Source organism: Capsicum annuum, chromosome 11 (assembly GCF_002878395.1).
Source record: "Capsicum annuum cultivar UCD-10X-F1 chromosome 11, UCD10Xv1.1, whole genome shotgun sequence".
Taxonomy (NCBI): domain Eukaryota; kingdom Viridiplantae; phylum Streptophyta; class Magnoliopsida; order Solanales; family Solanaceae; genus Capsicum; species Capsicum annuum.
In genome coordinates this window covers 141,724,163-141,740,507 of record NC_061121.1, presented here as the reverse complement: position 1 = coordinate 141,740,507, position 16,345 = coordinate 141,724,163, and the positions used below count along the sequence as shown (strand labels likewise).

General features: G+C 32.8%; 1 protein-coding gene across 1 annotated transcript; it reads left to right on the top strand.

The window, feature by feature from the left end:
• The first annotated feature begins 1,499 nt into the window (after window positions 1-1,499).
• On the top strand, window positions 1,500-13,962 carry LOC124888900. Its single transcript, XM_047400187.1, has 4 exons — window positions 1,500-1,712; window positions 1,833-1,994; window positions 4,298-4,363; window positions 13,876-13,962. Exons 1-4 carry the CDS (start codon window positions 1,500-1,502, stop codon window positions 13,960-13,962), a joined length of 528 nt encoding a protein of 175 aa, XP_047256143.1.
• Window positions 13,963-16,345: the final 2,383 nt, after the last annotated feature.

Below are 16,345 nucleotides of genomic sequence, written 5' to 3'. Positions count from 1 at the left end.
GATAGAAGTTGTGAAGAATTGGCCTAGACCTATTTCCCCATCGGATGTTAGGAGTTTCTTAGGTCTAGCTGGATACTACCATTATTTTGTTGAGGGTTCTCTTTTATCACATCTCCTTTGACTTGGTTTACCCAAAAGAAAGTTAAATTCCTATGGTCTGATTCTTGTGAGAAGAGTTTTCAGGAGTTGAAGACTCGAGTCACTTCGACCCCTGTGTTGACCCTTCCTAATGGTGTAAATGATTTTTTGGTGTACTGTGATGCTTCTAATGCTATATCCTATGCCACCATGCAGTTGAAGCTGCATAAGAAGAATTACCCAACCCATGACCTTGAGTTAGCTGTAGTGGTTTTTGCCTTGAAAATTTGGAGACACTATTTGTACGGTGTTCATATTAAAGTCTTTACGGATCACAAGAGTTTACAGTATGTGTTTACTCAGAGAAAGTTTAATCTTCGACAGAGTTGATGGTTAGAATTGCTAAAGGACTATGATATGAGTGTGATGTATCACCCGAGCAAGGCCAATGTAGTGGCAGATGCCTTAGCAGGTCGTCCATAGGTAGTGTAGCACATGTCGAGGAAGATAAGAAGGAGTTAGCTCGTGAAGTACATTATCTGGCTAGTTTGGGAGTTAGATTACTTGATTCAGCTGAGGGTAATGTTTGGGTCCAGAGTAGTTCAGAGTTTTCTCTAGTTTTGGAAGTAAAGGAGAAGCAAGATATGGATTCTTGTTTGGTCAAACTGAAAGAGTTAGTTAAAGACCAAAATGTGAAGGTTTTCTCCCAAGGGGGAGAGGTTGTATTGAGATTTCACAATTGATTGTGAGTGCCTAATGTTAATGATTTAAGGCAGAGAATTATGGCTGAAGTGCATGGCGCGCGATATTCTATTTATCCCGGTGCTACCAAGATGTACCACAATTTACGGGAAACCTATTGGTGGAATGGTAGGGAAAAGGATATAGCTAAGTTCGTAGAGTAGTGTACAACTAGTCAACAAGTTAAAATAGAGCACCAAAGACCTGGTGGAATGATACAAGAATTCAGTATTCCTACTTAGAAGTGGGAGAAAGTGAATATGGATTTTGTGACTGGTTTACCACCTTCTCGACGTCATCATGATTCAATTTGGGTCGTTATAGACAGGTTGACTAAGTCCGTGCATTTCTTTCCAGTGCATACATCTTTCACTGCTGAGGACTATGCTAAGCTGTACAATCGAGAATTAGTCAGGTTGCATGGATTTCCTTTATCTATTATCTCTGAAAGGGGTACTATATTTACTTCTCATTTTTAGAGAGCTTTTCAGAAGTGTCTCAGTACCCAAGTTCATATCTGCTCTGCTTTACATCCGCAGACCGAGGGTCAGGCTGAGAGGACCATCCAGACCTTGGAGGATATGTTAAGGGCATGTGTTCTTGATTTCAAAGGAAGTTGAGATGAACATTTGCCATTGATTGAATTTGCATATAACAATAGTTTTCATGCTAGCATTGGAATGGCTTCGTTTAAAGCATTGTATGGGAGGAGATGTAGGTCACCCATAGGTTGGTTTGAAGCGGGTGAAGCCACTGTGATTGGACCTGATACTATGTTTGAGGCTATGAAGAAAGTTAAGCTTATTCGAGAACGGTTGAAGATAGCCCAAAGTCGTCAAAAGTCATATACAGATGCGAGAAAAAGAGCTCTTGAATTTAAAGTTGATGATTTGGTCTATCTAAAGATTTCACCCATGAAAGGGGTGAAAAGATTTGGTAAGAAAGGGAAGCTTAGTCCCTGATACGTTGGCCCTTATAGAGTTTTGTATCGTGTTGGGAAAATAACTTTTGAGATTGAATTGCTTGTCGAGTTGTCAGCTGTCCATCCTGTCTTTTACGTATATATGCTTAAGAAGCACATTGGTGACTCTGTTGTTGTTGATCCGCCAGAAAGCTTTGATGCTCAGGATAGCCTTTTGTATGATGAAGTTCCGGTTGAAATCCTAGATTATCAAGTTCGTAGAGTAAGAAATAAGGAAGTTCCCTTGGTCAAGGTTCTGTGGCAAAATCAATCTGTCGAGGGTGCTACTTGGGAAGAATAAGCAGATATGCGAGCCAAGTACCCTCACCTTTTTTCAGTGAGTTCAGAGCAAGCAAAAGGTACCATTTTTTCTTAATTCCACCCTTTTCTTATTAAAGATTTAGCTGTCTCTATTTCCATCACGAATTCGTGCATTTTGTACGGTATCCAAAGGTATCAAGTGAAGTAAGCCCTTCGAGTGAGTCTTTCCAGCTATACGTCCTCATTTTTTTCTCTTGTTCTTGGCCTATCTGGCAATATTCCAGGACGAATGTTTCTAAGGGGGAGATATTGTAATACCCTGAGATTCTAACCAATAGTGCTACCAAGACTCAAGCTCATAAGAAATAAATTATAGTGTTTTGATTTTTTTTCTGATCAAGGGTGATGTGTATTAAGGCCTCAAATATGTCCTAGCGATTAGGTGAATCAAAAAATTCCTTATTGATTGAATTTTGGGGAAGGATATTTCTATATTCAACTCAAATGAGCATATCTCTTGTTATACTATGAATTATTCAGCTAATGACCTACCAAAAGATAGATAATTGAATTATCTTTTCAATGATACTAATTTCGCCAAAATCTGGTATTGGAGCAAAGCGTTATGCCCATTTTAATCCAGCATGTCAGGCTGGAAAATTGAGTGACGACATTCGTGATAAGATGTCACAAGCATGATGACTTATCACCAATGTCGTCAGGCTTAGGAAGATTTCCACCCCCAGTGATGACATTTTGTGATAAGTTGTCATGAGTGTGATGACTTATCACCAATGTCGTCAACCTTAACCAGAAAATCATAAATTTCACCCTTTTGTGACGATATTTCGTGACGATTTATCACCAGTTTGACGACTTATCACTAATGTCGTCAGCTATTTTTTTTCAAAAAGTAAGAGACATTTTTACAAGGGTATTTTGGTCTTTTCCCATCTTTTGGAAGCATCTATAAATATGAGCGTCCTCATCCAAACCCTAATTTCTCTATTTTCTCATCCAATTCTCTTAAGAAATATATCTTGGGTTTCAATCAAGAATATTAATCTTCAAAAAATCATCCATACATCTTTAAGATTTCTTCAAGAACCAAGTTCCTTATAGTGTGGTCTTCAAGAATTAATTATTATAAGTGCGGATAGAGTCTGAAGCACTAGAGTTCATCCAATTTCAAAGATTAAGGTATGTGGGGTTTGAACAAGAACACTTGTTTCGTTCTTGTGCCCAAAGATTTAATTTCTACTATTGAATTTCATGAATTTGTAAGTGGGTTTACACCCAAATTACTTTATTAATGATTTATGAGATTTGATTTGTTCAAGTTTAATATACAAGATTATTTCATCATTTTATTTCTTAAATTGAGAAGTTATGCCATGAGTTGAATATTGTTATTATGAATTGATGATTTTCCAATGACTTGAGATAAGTGTCGTGATTTAAACTGTTTTATAAGAAGTTTGATAATTGAATATATATTGATATTTGAGCTTGAGAGTCAAGAATGAGTTCTTTCATATTTTCTTGAAGTTTTTGACATTTGATATGAGCTAATGAGCAAGTACACTTGATATTGAGAAAGATTATTTGAGTTTGAGTCGAGTTAGGAATCCACATATGGTTTTGATTTAAAGATGAGAAATATTTATGATTTGGTCTCTATGGTAGACCCTTGAGTTGATTATGGTGTATTTCCTAACGCATTCTGATCTTAAGTCTGGGAGTAGTATTTAGCACCAAGCAGGAAGTGTAGGTTTAGCGAATCCTATTTCCCCAGAACTACGTGCCTCCATAGGATTAAGATTAAGGGCTAAAGGCCAAGACAGTGATCACTAAAGTTAACGTTCTACTTCGATGGAAAGGATAGAACATCTTTCCCCAATGTAGGCAAAACGTTAGACTCCATGTAAGCTTACATGGCTTATGTCGATTATAAGAAACTCCCAAGTCCATAATAGTCCAAGTTTCATGAGTTACCAAGTCACTCTAAGTCATGATTCAAAGAGTTTAAGTTGAGTCCAATGGTTTATGAGATTCAACAATCATGTCTTATTATTGATGATTTATGGAATCTATATTTTAGGTAATTCAAGCGAAGAGAGTCATTGGGTCAGCATGCATGATTTTCTTATACAATTATGATATTATTTAAAATGTTTCCTATACCCCCACATACTTAGTACATTCCCATGTACTGATTCACATACTCTTCTGTGTTCTATATCCCTCGTGATGTAGGTTCAGGTGCTCAGTCTCAGCGGCGACGGTGATTTTCGAGTACCTCCATCTGCATTCCTACAATTGGTGAGTCCTCATGGTTCGAGGACGTATGTCCTTGACTTTTGATTTTACTAGCAAATGATTACTTCTTCTTAGTTTAGTACGAGTCAGTTTGGGATTTGTCCTAATGGCTCCTAAGTATTATATAGTAGAGACATGGTCAAACTAAAGTAAAGTGTTAGTATGTACAGAATTTCAGTATTTTGATTGTAAGGCTAGTTTCTTATCTTATTCCAGTATGTTCATGCTATGTCATTCTCTCTTATTTTAGCATGACTATTGTCAAAGTGAGTTCTAGAAGTAATGACAGACTTTGAGGGTTATCTTGAGGACACATGTGGCCTGAAGCACTATGTGATGTCTCGGGATTGGATCTTGGGACGTTACAGTGCTATTGACCAGATGGACAATTAGGAAGATTTCTTTAGGTTTACTAGGACATCATTAGATAAAATATGATTATACCGTTGAAAAGTCTCGTTGCAGGTAATACCCTAAAAAAATCCATTACGCACACTAATTTGATCATCATTCATAAAAATGATAATGTTCAATCCTTTTAATATTTAAGACCAATTCGTCTAGATAATTTTATCAATGAAATCATTCTAGGATTGGAGGGTATTTTATAAAACTCGGTATCTCCTAACTAGTCTGTATTTGTTAAAAGGAGAAGTATTATTAAGAATATACTCCTAACTTAGGAATTTATTACTGATATAGGGAAGAGAGGAAAACCTTCTAATGTAGTTTTGTAACTTTACGTGGCTAAATCTTATGACAGAGTATCTTGGTTCTTCTTAATGAAGGTGTTAAAAAAATTCAAATTGTCTAATTCAGTAATTGATTTTATTTGGAGACAGTTATTTAATAACTATTATTCTTCCATACTAAATAGCCCGTCTGTGGATTTTTTCCACTCTACTAGAGGAGTCAAACTAGAGGACCCTCTCTCCCTATTCAATTTATTTTATCCGTGGAGGTGTTGACAAGATCTCTTAATCTGGTTTTTAAAGAATGTTCTTTTATTGGTCATCATATACCTAAGTGGAGCGCTGAGTTAATTCATCTTGTATGTGGTCATGACACTATTAGCTTCATTTCTTCTAATGTAAATTTAAATAAGAAGATAATGCAGGTTTTGAAGGAATATGAATTGGAATCTGATCAAAAGATTAATATGGATAATAGTTTCTACTATGTGCACAAAAATACTTTAACAAGTATGCTGATGCATGTTGAACAAGATACAATAATAAGTAGAGGATGTTTTCCTTTAAGATATCCTGGCTGTCCACTATTCTACTCTATGAGGAACAAATATCAATATTCTTAATTAATTGATAAAGTTCAAAACAATCTTCAAAAATGGAAGGGTACGTAATTATCATTTGGAGGAAAAAAGTTCTTATAAAAAGTGTGAAACAAAGTATTCCTATTTATATTCTATCCGCAATGATTCCACCTAAAACTATTCTAAAAGAGTTGCAAAGAATATTTTCAAGTTTCTTTTGGCAGACTAAGGAGATACAATGGAACAAGCATCGTGCTACTGATAGCAAGATATCATTTCCCAAAGAGGAAAGAGGCTTGGGATTTAGATCCATTTTAGATGTTTCTAAGGAAATGCATGCTAAATTATGGTAGGGGATAAGAAATCAGAACAACTTGTGACCAAAATACATATGGAAAAAGTATTGTAAGAAATAATTACCTACGATGGTACAATGAAGAGGGGGGTTCCCATGTGCAGAAGGCAATATTGGAAAATATAGATAGGATTGATAAATTCATATGGTGGAAGACTAGAGGTGAAACATCTACAGTGTGGTTTGATAATTTGATGAATATTGGTCTTTTATTCAAACAATAGTCTCGGGTTCGAACATGTCACCCATTCTTTGATTACTAATTTTCTAAATAAAGAAGGGTTGTATTATGATGTTGTGAGGGATAAAGTGACAGGTCATGTTGTTAATCATATAATAATTTAAATGGATATTTTATGCGATGAAGATAAAATGTATAAATCATGGTGAACATTCAATTGCAATGGCAGGTTTTCTGCAAAAAGTACTTGGGAAGCACTTAGACATAAAGAAGCAGAGGATGATGATCTTAAAGAAATATGGATTAAAGGGATACCATTTAAATTCAGTTTCTTATCATTGAGAATTTGTAATGGTATGATTCTAGCTGGAACTTTAATGCATACCTGGAATACTTATGTTTCTGAGGACTGTGTGTGTTGTGACTAACCCAAAAGATAAATAATCACACATCTATTTCTTATAAGGGAAACTGCTCCTAATGTGTGGGATCATTACTATGCAGGTGTAGGGATAAGTAAGAAAGTTTGAATATGAAGCAAAGTATTAAAATACTGAGAACGCAAAGTGGGAATTATAGAGTAACGGCTGTGTACAAAGTGGTACAAACTGTTATTCTATGGTTTTTGTGGAAAAGAAGGAATACTTTTAGGCATGGTGGAACTTATTCTATTAGTAGGGTATTCTGGGAGATTAATGATACTCTTGTGAAATTTATTAAAGTAAAATTTAATGTTGATTTTTTTTGGAAGAGATTGGATTAGATTGTTGGATGAATTATAATCAGTTAGAATTGCCTTTTCTTTTAATATGATTTCTTGGAAACCTCTTGAGATTGGGTTTCTGAAAGGAAACACAGATGGTGCATAAAAAAAATTTATGTCTGAGTTCTATTGAATTTTTTATAAGGTATCAAAATAGTAATTTATTGGTGTCTCAAGGCAATAGAATTAAAGATACCACAAGCTTGGAGGTAGAAGCAATGACTGTTAGGGAATCTAAAATATTGTAAAAGGAAGACTATAAATCAGCTTATATTGGAAAGTGATTCTTGGACTATGGTTCAAATGTTTAGCAAACAATATGGTTCAAATGTTTAGCAAACAATGAGAGATCCATTGGAGTTTGCCTGTTAAGTTAAATCAATCAAGGCGTTGATGGGAAGTATGTCAGGTATAGTGATACATTCCCAAAGGAAAGGCAACATTTTAGCTGACTTTGTTACTAACATAGTGTTTACTTGTGCAAGTGATTTTCAATATAACAAAGTAGAGAAATTGCTATCAAATTAGAGGAATTTCTGGGAAAAGTAAGAACTATATGTGAATTGGACAAAACCGGAATACCAAATATCAAAAGAATTATGTAGGAAATTGAAATCAATAATAGTAACAAGTAGTACAATAGGAAGTAAATAATCAAACAAGGATCAAGAATTAATCCAAACAAGATGAAAGAGTACTTTTGCAGGCATAATAAGAGGAAATACAAAAAACCTGATAGCATCAAGTTTTATCCTACAGCTGGGAAGAGGTCAAAGGTAAAGATCAAGGTAAAACCTAGAAACAAAGCATACTTAGAGATATAAATAGATTATGAAGTGTATATTAGGGATTTATCGTGGAAATGACAAACTGATTGTAGCAATGAATTCTCTTTAATACATAACCTACACCCAGTTAGATTCAGGGATGTCAAAGGTGATTGTATTCAGATAGTTGGAAAATTAAATCCAAATATGAAATCACTAGATATATATAGTAACAATCCATAACACTGAGCAATAAACCTTACTTCTCATTAAACTAATCGATAGTAATGTGGTGATATTAGTTTCTATGAAGCTCAATCCAATAACTAAAGATTAATGAAAAAGGAGTTTAAGGTCCTAACGTTAATGGAGAATAAAGATAAATATCGTAACGAAGCGGTCAACAACAACTACGATAAAAAATTTAGTGAAGTTAGAGGAAGAACAAGTGGCAGAGCTGAAGTTTGGTTTCCTAGTTTGACCTACTGACGGTTACTTTGTCTGATATTTATTGAGATTGGACCTGATTCAATCTAATTTTGGGACTAACCCAACTTATTGTAACATATTTTTATGTTTTTTTTTTAATATAAAATGTGTCTTTCCCCAATATTGTTTTAAAAAAAGACATTTTGGGAACTAGAAAGCTCTGATTTTTACGATCTTTGAGTATGTTGCTCGTATTGTCTATCAGGTTAGAACTCTATATTCCCCATCTACCAAGAACTTTTATTTTATTTTACATGATTTTAACTCAAGTTGAGTATTAAAATCCTATTTTCACCATTTTTGAAACTTGGGAGCTCGGATTTGGGTGATTCCAAAGGAGTTTTTGAGATTTCTTCCATGGGTAAGTTTTCTAGACGTATAATTAGCATTTTTCCCTCAATTTTATCTTAAAAAAACTTCAAATTCTTTATATAATAATAGGTTTTTGGGGTTTTTACCGATAAAGTTTTAAAGTAGTTTTTTCTTCATTTGAACCACATTTTTCTTGAATTTTTAGCTATAGATTCCTACGAGTATGAGGAACATGATTCAAAACAAAATTATGACTTTACTCATTTAATTTTCAAACTATTTTTGGGGTCTATTTTTAGACCCATCATAAATATTGCAATATGGGTATAATTTTACTCCTAATAATGCTTATATTATGATTTTGATAGCATCACGGCAAATGGGGATCGTAGAGTGAAACACAAATATTTAGTGGACATTTCAAGGATTTGTGGTTCAAATTTGTGGTAGGTATACAACGAAAGGACAAGTGAAGCATCAGTAGTTTCATCTGAAAAAGTTGTACCTTAGAAGAAGAAAATATCCTAATAAAAGTTAGGATAGGAGGCTATCAACCTGAGAAGATCAATAATACTAATCAGTTCAATTCAATGATAGAGGAAATAGAGGAGAACATGCAGAATCATAAGGAAGTTATTAAATCAGATGATAATCAGAAAGCTGCTACCATTAATTGATAGGGGAATAACGAGATGTCAATAATGGACTTGGTAACCAAGTCATTTCATCAGCCAACTGAAGCATCTCTTACAGATATCAAGAATCAAGATAAATCTACAAATTAGGAGATAAATAATTAATATTAGAATAAGTTGTCTACCACATAAGTAATAAAATCTCACCATATGTCGAAGAAAATGTGTAAGTAGGGAAGGAGTAGGTGAATCTACACAAGAAGCAAAGTTATGTTAGTAGAGATAGTAATAGAAACAAAGTTAATAACGTTAATTTACCTTCCAAAAGTAAAAAGTATAATGATCCTTATTATTTGGAGAAGGAAGAAGTAAGCAATGTAGAATCAATGAATTAAGCTATTATTGATATTCCATTAGCTATTAAATGGCCAGTGAAACCTATGTGTTCTGGAGATTTATAACAAATAAATTAAGTACTATATGATATACTCATTTATCAATTTAATGGTGTCGAGGGAGTTGTAGGTCGATTGGAAGGGGTAAGGAGGTGACTATTAATGAGAATCTACATGACTAGATATTAAGACATGCAGATATTTCTCAAAGGATTGATAAACTGATTGAAAAAACAAGAAAAAGTAAAGAGCAGCCTACCACTGAAAAGAACTTGCCAAGTAGATTTCATCCTAAAAGAGGAGCATCAACTCTTCTAATAAGTAATTATGAAATATTTAGTGTGGAATATTAGTTCTATGAAGTCACAAAAGGCTTTTTAAAGAGTCTAGATGTTGAATAGGGTACATAAGTTTTCTTTTATAGCAATATGGGATCCATTTTTGCATATCAGATACGTAAATAAGTACAGAGAAAGATTGTAGATGCCGCGCATGTTCCATAATTGCAATGGAAAAATATGGTTCTTTGTTAATAATGGTCTCAATGCCAAAATAGAAAGTGATACTGAACAACAACTCTCTTTGCTGATTCAGGATCAATCTATGGGATTAGGTTTTATGCTGACACTTTAATATGCTAAATATGTCAAAAATGAAATAGTGGAATTATGGGACAGTATTTTCCCTATTTCTTATAGAGTATTAGGTCCATGGCTCTTTAGAGGTGACTTTAACAAAATTCTAAAAACTTCAGACAAGATAGGGTAAGTTCTAATGGTTGCAATAGATGTGGAAGACCTTAAAGCTTGCATTGAGTTTTGTGATATGACACAAATTATAAACAAATGCGGGCCATTTACTTGTAGGTATGGAAGAGCTGGAGAGGATTGTATATTTGAAAAGTTGTATAGGTTGTTTTTTAGTGAATATTTTTAGTGTAAAGTTAACACTACGGAGGTGGAATATCTAGCCAAAGATGGTTTTGATCATGCACCTTTATTATTCAAATATGAGAACACTGATGTTGTTATTCATAAATAATTCAAATTCTTAAATTTTTGGATTGATCATTAAAAATTTAAATATATTGTCAGAAGGAATCGAGATGAATATTGTTCAGCTAATCCTTTTAATGACTTTAAAAAGTAGACAAAAAAGTCAATAAAGCTCTTTCAATGCAAAGAAAAAAGACTTTTGGAGACATTTTTATAAGCTTATTATTAGAGAGGAGATTGATAAGATGAAGGAGAAACTCTTATAGGAGAAGCCTACTTCAATGTATAAGATTATGATGTAAAAGGCTAGAGCTGAATATATTAAATATCTTAAATTAGAGTAAAGCTTCGAGCATCAGATAGCAAGGTATGATTGGTGTTAAAAATGGTGACAGAACCACTAAGCTTTTTCATACTATTTTCTAGGGGATAAGAATTAAACTGAAGATCCTTATAATTCTTAATGATTAATGGTTGTTGGTTAGAAGAGAAATGCTAAATTACTGATGAGGCCATAAAATTCTACCAGAAACAATTCATGTAGGAACGAGATGCAACTAAATTTCCATTACAGAAGAACTTTCCATACCTAATTTTTTCAAGGAAAATGATATGTTACATGCCAATTCCAATGATTTGGAAATTAAGAAGTTAGTTTTTAAGTTAAATAGAGAAGTGTTTTTTGACCTGATGGACTAGTAAGAAGATTTATTCAAGTTTGCTAGGACATGATTGGTAGAGATGAGATTATACTGGTTAAAAGTCTCATTGCAGGTAATACCCTTCAAAAATCTATTATTCACACTAATTTGATCATCATTCCTGAAAAGGATAATATGCAGTCCTTTTCATAATTGAGACCAAATTGTCTTGATAATTTTATCAATAAAATCCTTTCTAGGATTATTCAGGATAGATTGGGGGGTATTTTACCAAACTTGGTATCTTCAAACTAGTCTATATTTTTTAAGGGAGAAGTATATTAAGAATGTACTACTAACTTAGGAACTGATTACTTATATAGGAAATAGAGGAAAATATTCTAATGTAGTTTTGAAACTTAACATGGCTAAAGCTTATCACAGGGTATCTTGGTTCTTCTTAATGAAGGTGTTAAAAAATCAGATGTCTAATTCAGTGGTTGATATTATCTAGACATAGTTATCTAATAACTATTATTCTGTCTAACTAAATAACTAGTCTGTGGGTTTTTTAGATCTATTGGCGGAGCCAAACAAGGGGACCCTCTTTCCCCTACTTTGTTTCTTTTATTGCAGAGGTATTGAGAAGTGTTCTTAATAAGGATTTTGAAGATCATAATTTTATTGGTCATGGTATGCCTAAGTGGAGCCCTTAATTAATTTATCTGTCATATATTAATAGTACTATTATCTTCACTTCTTTTAATGAATGTTCAATTAAGAAAATAATGCATGTTTTGAAGGAATATGAGTTGGAATCTGGTCAAAATATTAATATGGATAAGAGTTTCTACTATGTGCGCAAGAATACTTTGATAAGTGTGGTGATGCAAGTTGAATAAGCTACTGTAATAAGCGGACAATGTGTTCCTTTAAAGTATCTTATTTGTCCACTATCAAACTCTATGAGGAACAAATATCAATATTCTAAATTGATTGATAAAGTTCAAAACTAGCTTTCAAAATGGAAGGGTTTGCAATTATCATTTGGAGGAAAAAAAGTTCTTGTAAAAAGTATGCTAAAAAAGTATTCCTATTTATATTCTATTAGCAGCGACCACCTAAAAGTGTTCTTAAAGAGTTGTAAAGAATATTTACAAGTTTCTTCTGGCAGAGTAAGGAGATAGAATAAAACAAGCATTGGGATACTTGGAGCAAGATATCATTTCCCAAACAGGAAAAAGGGTTGGGATTTAGATCTATTTCAGAGGTTGCTAAGGCAATACATTCTATATTTTGGTAGAGGTCTAGAAATCAGAACAATGTGTGGCCAAGATACACATGGAACAAGTATTTTAATAAACAATTACTTACAATGGTGCAATGAAGAGGGGGGGTCCCATAAGTGTAAGGCAATGCTGAAAAATAGAGATAGGATTAAGGAATTCATATGGTTGGAGCATAGAGGTTAAACATCTACAGTGTGGTTTGAAAATATGATGAATACTAGTCCTTTATTCAAACAATAGTTTCGAGTTCAAACATGTCTCCCATTGTTTGATTACATATTTTCTAAATGAAGAAGGGTGGTATTATGATGCTAGAGGGATGAAGTGCCAGGTCATGTAGTTGTTCATAATAGAAATTATATGGATATTGTATTCTGTGAAGAAAAAAATTATAAACTACGCCGAGCCATCGATTGCAATGATAGGTTTTCTACAAAAAGTACCTAGGAAGCACTTAGACAAAAAGAAGTGGAGGATGAGGATCTTAAAGCAATATGAATCAAAAGGATACCATTTAAATTCAGTTTCTTATCATGCAGACTTTTTAAAGGTATGAATCTTGCTTCAGCTTTAATTCATACCTGGAATACTTAAGTTTTTGAAGACTATATGTGTTGTGACAACCCCTGAAGAGAAACTATCTCACAGTTATTGCTAATAGGGGAAACTGCTCCTAAAGTGTGTGATCGTTTTTGTGCAGGTGCAAGGATACTAAGAGAAGTTTAAATTTTAAGCAAAGTATCAGAATATGGAGAATGAAAAGTGGTAATTATAGAGTAATAACTATATATAATATGGTACAAATTGTTTTCCTATGGTCCTTTTTGGAAAAAAAGGAATACTTTTAGGCATGGTGTAACCTATTATAATAGTAAGGTATTCTTGGAGATTAATGATAATTTTGTGAAATTTATTAAAGTCAGATTTTATGTTGATATTTCTGGAAAATATTGTGTTAGATTATTGGATGAAATATAATATGTCAGAATTGTTTCTTCTTTTAATATGACTTCTTAGAAACTTCCTTAGATTGGGTGGCTAAAAGAAAACCTAGGTGGTGTATCAAACGAAAATTCATGTCCTAGTTCTATTGCATTTCATATAAGGGATCAACATGGTAATTTATTGGTGTCTCAAGTCATTAAAATTTGAGATACCACAAGCTTGGAAGCAAAAGCAATGGATATTAGAAAATTTCTAAAATATTACAAATAGAAGTTTATAAATCATTTTATATTGGAAAGTGATTCTTTAACTATGGCATGTTTTGAACATACAATGGTAGATCCCTTGGAGTTTCACTATAAAATTAAATCTATTTAGGCATTTATGGAAAGTATGTCAGGTATAGTGATACACTACCTTAGAAAAGGTAACATGCTAGCTGACTTTCTTACTAATCTAGTGTTTATTTGTGCAGGTGATTTTCAATATAACAAAGTGGAGCAATTGCTACAAAACAGAGCAATTGCTGGGAAAAGGAAGAGCTATGTGTGATTTGGACTAAGCTGGAATTCCAAATATTAGAAGAATTGTGCAGGAAATTGAAATCAATAATAGTAACAAGTAGCACAGCAGGAAGTAAATAATTAAACAAGGAACAGGAAATAATCTAAACATAATGAAAGAGAACTGTTGTAGGCATAATAAAATGAAATAAAAAAAACCTAATAGAATTAAGTTTCATCCTACAGCTGGGAAGAGGTCAAAGGTAAAGATCCAGGTAAACCCTAGAAACAAAGAATACTTAGAGATGTAAATAGAATATAATGTGTATTAGGGATTCATAGTGGAAATGACAAACTGACTTTATCAATGAAATCTCTTTAATACATAACGTATATCCTTTGAGATTCAGGGATGTGGAAGCTAATTGTATTCAAATAGTCAGAAAATTAAATTCGATTATGCAATCCCTAGCTATATATAGTAACTATCCATAACACTGAGCAATAAACCTTACTTCTCTCTAAACTAATCGATAGTAAGGTGGTGATATTGGTTTATATGAAGCTCAATCCCCTAACTAAAGATTAATGAAAAAAATTTAAGGGCTTAACTTTAATCAAGAATAAAGATAAAAATGGTAATGAAGCGGTCAACGGCATCTACGATCGGAGATCCGATGAATTTAGAGGAAGAGCAAGCGGCAAAGCTGAAGTTTGGTTTCTTAGTTTGACTTACTGACTGTTACTTTATTTGATATGTGTTTAAATTGGCCATGGGTCAAACTAATTTTGGGATTGACCCATCTTATTATAACAAACTTGGATCTTTTTGTTTAATATAAAATGGGCCTCAACCTAGTCTTATTTAAAAAAATGTCATTTTTAGAACTTGAAAGCTCTGATTTTGATGATCTTCAAAGAATTTTTCTCGTATTGTCTATCCGCGTAGAACTCTATTTTTCATATTTAACAAGAACTTCTATTTTATTTTTCATGATTTTCACTCTAGTTGAGAATCAAAATCCTATTTTCACCATTTTTGAAACTTGGAAGCTTGGATTTGGGTGATTCCAAAAGTGTTTTAGAGATTTCTTCCATGGTTAAGTTTTATAATATTATAATTAATATTTTTCCCTCGATTTTATCTTTAAAGCAACTTAAAATTCTTTATTTCAAAATAAATTTTTGGGTATTTTACCAATAAAGTTTTAAAGTAGCTTTTATTTGATTTGAACATCATTTTGCTTGAATTTTCAGCTATAGTTTTCTATAAGTATGAGGAATATGATTCAAAAAAAATTATGATTTTATCCTTTTAATTTTTGAACCCATTTTTGGGGTCAATTTTTAGACCCATCATAAATATTATAATATGGGTCTAATTTTACTCTTAATGATGCTTAGATTATGATTTTAATAGAATAGCAGCATTTTGGGATCGTGGAGTGAAGGTGAATATTTGGTGGATAGTTAAAGGGTTTGCAGTTCAGCTTTAAGGTAGGCTAATGTCTACTCTTCTTCACAAGATGATGTGTGTTATGTATTATATGTGAATGTGAATTTTAAGATTTAATATGGGTAGAACATCGTGACTTTGTCTTAATTATTAGGGTTTAGGGATTACATGGGTGAATTTGACCCATAAGGTGAAATGCTTATTACACCTTTATGATCCTATTTCTGTCTTCATAGAATAAGCTAATTTGTAGAGTGATTGTGTATTTATGCTAGTGTTGGAATATAACTTAAGTGTTAAAGGTGTTGTTAGTTTAACCTTATTTGGGCTATTTTTGTGATCTTGAAACCATAATTTGGGTTGAGTTGACTTACTTTCTCATGTTCATGGTGGAATTCCTATCATTGGATTTTTTATGGCTTATATACCATCAACAAGTCAATTTATATACCTTAGCCTAGTCTGAGGTATCAATTGCCTAAATATTATGTTCAGTAATTAGAAGTGTATTCTTTCGATCCACCTTAGGTCAAAACTTGTGTTAGCCCATGTGAACTTATTTAAGGAAGTTAGTCATATTTGAAATTAATGAGCATTTTTTATAAGTTTACTTTGTGACGGTGTGAATTATGATGGTTTTACCAGATTATGGTTATTTACTTTTAGTTAGTATATGGCATATAGATTTGATATATGATATGGTCTTTCAACATTCTTAATGATATAGGCATAGACATAGTTATAATATATGTCCTATAGATATGAGATGCCTCATATATATGATTTATGGCCTATAGATATGAAATTCCTTATTTTTATTTTATGCCACCTAGATATGTGATGTCATATCGATATATTATTCCACGTAGATGTGAGATGTATTACAGATATATTATTACACCAAGATGTGAGATGCCTTATTGGTATATTATGCCTCCAAGATATCAAACACCTTATCAATATATTATGCCTCCTAGATATAAGAT